The 5,131-nt window shown below is 36.9% G+C and overlaps 1 protein-coding gene across 1 annotated transcript; it reads left to right on the forward strand.

Moving 5' to 3' along the window:
- The first annotated feature begins 822 nt into the window (after positions 1-822).
- Positions 823-3,823, forward strand: LOC101840601. The gene is made up of 3 exons (XM_040744028.1): positions 823-893; positions 1,321-1,433; positions 3,048-3,823. The coding sequence occupies exons 2-3, from the start codon at positions 1,405-1,407 to the stop codon at positions 3,718-3,720; spliced, it is 702 nt and encodes a 233-aa protein (XP_040599962.1). The 5' UTR covers positions 823-893; positions 1,321-1,404; the 3' UTR covers positions 3,721-3,823.
- The last annotated feature ends 1,308 nt before the right edge of the window (positions 3,824-5,131 follow it).

The raw sequence follows: 5,131 nt of genomic DNA on the forward strand, positions 1-5,131 counted from the left end.
TGTGTTCTTGTGTATTTGGGAGAGGCACAGGTTGGTGGGAAAGATTTATAGTGCTTAGGTATGAGAAGCTACATGGTGAAGGGTATGCGGAGAGCAGTACCAGCCTCTGCTGAACATCCTGGATGCCAGTCTCGTCCCATGGTTTGTTACATCTCCCTTTGTGACATAATCCTATTACAGGCTTCAGGAGAGCCCAAGATATCACCTTATAAAAAGAAACCAGTAAAACCCCAGGAAAATGGTGATGTCAAAACATAATGATACAGCATTGATTTACCTAATAAGAACTTTGAGTCTTTAAAGAAAGAAAATAGAGGATACCAGAAAATGGAAAGATCTCCCATGATCTTGGATTGGTAGGATCAACATAATAAAAATGGCAATCTTGCCAAAAGAAGTCTACAGATTCAATGCAATCCCTATCAAAATTTCAGCACAATCCTTCACCGAACTTCAAAGAACAATAATCAACTTTATATGGAACAACCAAAGGCCCATAATATATCTGTATGGAGGTTGCATCTTCTCCTGTGTAAGATGTGGACTAAAATGGGTCTGTGCCATTCAATGGTTTAATTAAGAAAATTAAACCCACGTATGTGCCCAGTCATTTGAATTTTAGTTTATTCCACTTATTGTCAAGTTGACAAACAAGAATAGTTTTTACAGGGACCTAATAGGTTACAGAGTTTATTTGATGTATGACTTATTAAGAAACTAATTTTAAAGGCTTCAATCTGGCACATCATGCATGCCATTTGGAATCCACTCGTTGCTCAGAAACAATCACCTAGACCTAGTAGTCATGGAAACATAAGAATGTATATAGTTACTTATTTCTTTTAAGATTTGCAGTAGCTAACATTGGGGTTTCCTAGATGGGAGACAAAAAGGTAAGGATTTACATTTTCCGTGTTGTTTCTGTTAATCAACTCCACTATCTTAGGATAGAGAGTGCCAAAAACCACCTCTGAAATGGTAATTAGGATGTATTTGTATATGTTTTCCATTTGAGTAAATCCTGCTGAGCATCATAAAGTACAGGAAGATCCAAATGTATATGTGTCCATTTATCTGTGTCACTCACTGAAGGTTGTGAGTGGGATTTAGAGCATCTCTGGTATTTCCCAACGTATAAATTGAGAATAATAACTGCTTGGGTATCTCTGGAGAGTCACCAGTATCCTGTAGTGTCTAAAGTAAGTTCTCACTATGTAAAGGGTGTGCTGTGAATCCAGCGGTTTGTGAGAGCTGGACATTCGACAAGGCATTGTTCTAAGCAGAAACAAGCACCTACCAGAGCTTCCTTCTTTCACTCAGGTGCATCGCCACTTCTTGAGACTCCCTTGCTGACAAGTATTTCCAGTGAATTGGAAGAAGATTTGTGATATTGTCATCTTCCAAATGGATCACTTCACCCCCAACACAAAAAGGTAAACACATAATTATGTTGTATGAAGGCTTTCTACATGGTTATTTACAAAAAAAAATTTGAATCTACTATTGGGGTTCAGAAAAGGGGAGCACCACATCCTGCCAAGATAGCTAATTTTCTGGCACAAAATTACTGTCAACCCTGCTTTCATTTCTGCTTCAAAGCATACTGCTCCTGCACTCCACTGCTTCAGACATGCCTAGACAAGAAAGAGCCCCTAGTGATACCCAAGACACCATCAATTGCAAACTCATATTGTTGATGTAATTTCCCAAGTAGAACCTCTGCAGCCTTCCCTCTTTTAGGAATCACATTCCACAGAAGGTATTGTAACAGTAGCTTTTTGATAGGTGATGCCCCATGGCAAGGAAACCCCTTTATTGGCTCCTCAACTTTCTGCATGTGACATGACAATGATATCAAAATATGCTGGATATTGCATATTTTGCTTTCTTACTTTCTGCTAAATGACTCATGAGGACCTCTCAGCATGATTTTTCTCATTTTCCTTTTTGTTACACTCAATGATCTGAACTGACAGAAAATGCAAATGAGTTACCTTATAATGTTAATGTGAAGTGTTAAGTTTTGTATCAAAGATGACATTGGCGAACCCAAAATAACACAGGTTAATTTATATGTTGCACCCAAATGAAACCAATATTCTCAAGGTGCAATAATGATTAAATAGCACATATAAAATACACATGTTCATGATTCCTCTACTTTTACATACAGAGTTTAGTTTTATGGTTTTGGGGGAGCGAACTCATCACCTCACATGTAACAGGTAATCATCATTCTACAAACAAGTTATATCCTCATTGAGTTAAAAACAGCATATTTTTTGTTTGTGCTAATTTTAATTACATCATACCACAAATACCCTTCTATAGAAATGGACACTTTTAGGAAAATATTTAAAGAATTATGACAGTGTCTGATACTTCACTTTGATGTACTTAGCTAACTTTCCATTCCTGTGCAACTTTTATGATCAGATGGCTTTAGATATTGATAGAAATATAGAATTCTCTTGACTCACATAGATGAACATAAGAGGTACATTATGGTTAATTTTTTTTGCTTTTTCTTCTTATGGGTTATACAAATATTAAAGTCCTCTTGTGGTGATCATGCAATAATACACTATAATAACTTAGCCTTCCTCTGCTTGAAATATTCATTAAAGTTATTTATAATTGTTCCATTTTGCATTGTAACTCCTTAAATGATACTGCAAACTGGTATTTCACCTTTAACCCTAGTAATGAAATTCCTAATCAAATAGGAGCACAGCAGCCTTTAAAGGATACTAAGGATACTATGAAAATATATTTCAAAATATGCTACGATAGGAACTCCTGCCAAAGTCAGAGATTTTAAGACCTCATACATATACTTAAATTGTCTGTACAACAATATTTATATATATATACAGAGAGAGAGAGAGACAGAGACAGAGGTAGAGAGACAGAGAGCTTTAATATAATGTTGAGACAGCATAGAAAGTTGTGAGTACTTAATACTCTATAAATCATGACTAGTTCTGTTTTCCACCCTTCCTTTACAATCATGGATTGACTCTATATTTGTTCAATCTCATCTCCAGATGTGTTGGGGTGAAAGAGTGGATCTTCAGATTGTCTGGCTTCCTTTGCAGCCTCTTGTCTTCGGCATTTGGAATAATCCTTGCAGGCAGCCGATACTGGCGCCTCTGGGAATTCGACAGTGATGTCGTTCAGCTTGTGTACATCGGGCTCTGGGAAGCTTATTACCATCAGGAGCTTCAGATCTCTGGCTCTGTGATCAGGATTCTGGTGCACAGTCCGGTCAACTCAAGCTGGATCATTTCACCTGAATTTCGATGTGCACAGAAGCTGATTTTATTGGCGATGTTTATAAAACCTGTGGTTGTAATATTTAGCTCAGCGACCATTAGGGTTAGCATTATCAAAGCCTCAGTCCCTGAGATTCAGATCGTCTGCTACAAGTGCTCTGTCTTAATTCTTCTTCTCAGCAGCCTTTGCACAGTTCTTTCTGTCACCTGGAACCATGTAGTAGATTTTTATGGCGAAACCACCTTTGACTTTCCACCCAATTTTCCTGTTAGGAAAGAAGACCTGATAAAGAAACACCACACACATGTGTTCCCCATAGGAGTCATGACAACCACTCTGTCACTCCTTGCTATGATAATGTTCCTATTTGAAATCAAGTCATTGAAAATACAGAGTAACCTGAATGCCCAGAGTGCTTCTAAACAGGTCGATCAAATGGCCTGAAATGTGAGAGATGGCATTTTTCCAAATGTGCCAGGTGACTCCTTGGCCAAATTATCTACACCCAAATGATACTCCTGTAGTATTCTACTCACTTAAAATAAAATGCCACTTTGATTTTCAGGCTGTGTATGAAGCTTATTTCTTTATCTACATATTTAATATGTTCCCTTCTTTAAAGGTACTCACATCCTAATAATAATGCCCTGGACACACTCTTTCCCAAATGAGAAACAGATGCTCTACCCGAAACAGCAATATACCCTCTCCAAACTGGGCAGATGGAGGAGGGAGTTGCTGTCTTTAATATTGAGTCTGTATTTCAAAGGAGAGCTTTTGAATCATTATGTCTTCTCTGGGTGTAATCAGAAAACTGTGATTAGGGGAGAGTGACTACAGCCAGTATTCTAATGAATAGCTGTATTTTCACTTTGGAACTCTCTCCTTAGTTCCATCTTCCACAATCATGTGTGGGATGAGACTTTAGTAGAGGAAGAAGACATAGTACCAGTTAATGTGTGTAAGGAGAAAGATACAAATTAACTGAGGTAGTCATGCTAGTTGGAGGTGTGCTGGTACAAATTGTTGCTGCATGCTATTGTTTTAAATGGAGTGTAATATCAAATATCAGGCTCATGTTATACTGAGATGCTAGAACTGATAACACTTCCAAGTAAAACAATGAAGATATGAGACATGATTACAAGGAATTCAAGTATATCAATTGGGAACAGGAATAGATGAAGCAATCTTGTGATTCAGAATCTGACTTTTGAGGAGAAACCAGGTGTTCATTTTATTTTATTTTATTTTATTTTTTATTTAAGTTGTTGCTGGCGACTTTGGCTCCTTATTCTTAACCCATAAGTACTAATCTAAGTACTTCCAACATGTATACAGAAGAACATTCCCCATCATCTCCTCTTTTTTGTCTAAATAAAAAGAAGGGTTTTAGCTTTCACATATTCAACTATATATAACAAAACAATTATCAAGAAAGAGCTATAGTTACAACATTTAATCCACTAACATTTAGTAAGATTTAAAGAAAATATTCTATCATCCACCCTATATTTTTTAGTATAACGTCTTATATGTAACGTATCTATTATCATAAATAATGAAAATTATTAACCATAACTATGTTTCAACTCTATCAAAGATCACAGAAGGATTGTATATCCTTCAGCCTACGAGTCATAGAATGTCTGGCAGACTTCTCAGCAAAGCAGGAAAATTTAAACTGCCTACAATGTCAGTTTGTCAGTCATTTTTCTGTGTCATACATAATGTCTGGAAGACTCTTCCATGAAACAGGAATCCTTTAAGACTCTCCAATTTGTTTTTTAAGTTCAGCAGTCACTTCCCTTTGTGTCCTGCATGTACAGGTAATACAGGAACAGTCAAGCAGGCT

This window comes from Mesocricetus auratus, unplaced genomic scaffold, assembly GCF_017639785.1.
Source record: "Mesocricetus auratus isolate SY011 unplaced genomic scaffold, BCM_Maur_2.0 Super-Scaffold_100003, whole genome shotgun sequence".
NCBI classification, from domain to species: domain Eukaryota; kingdom Metazoa; phylum Chordata; class Mammalia; order Rodentia; family Cricetidae; genus Mesocricetus; species Mesocricetus auratus.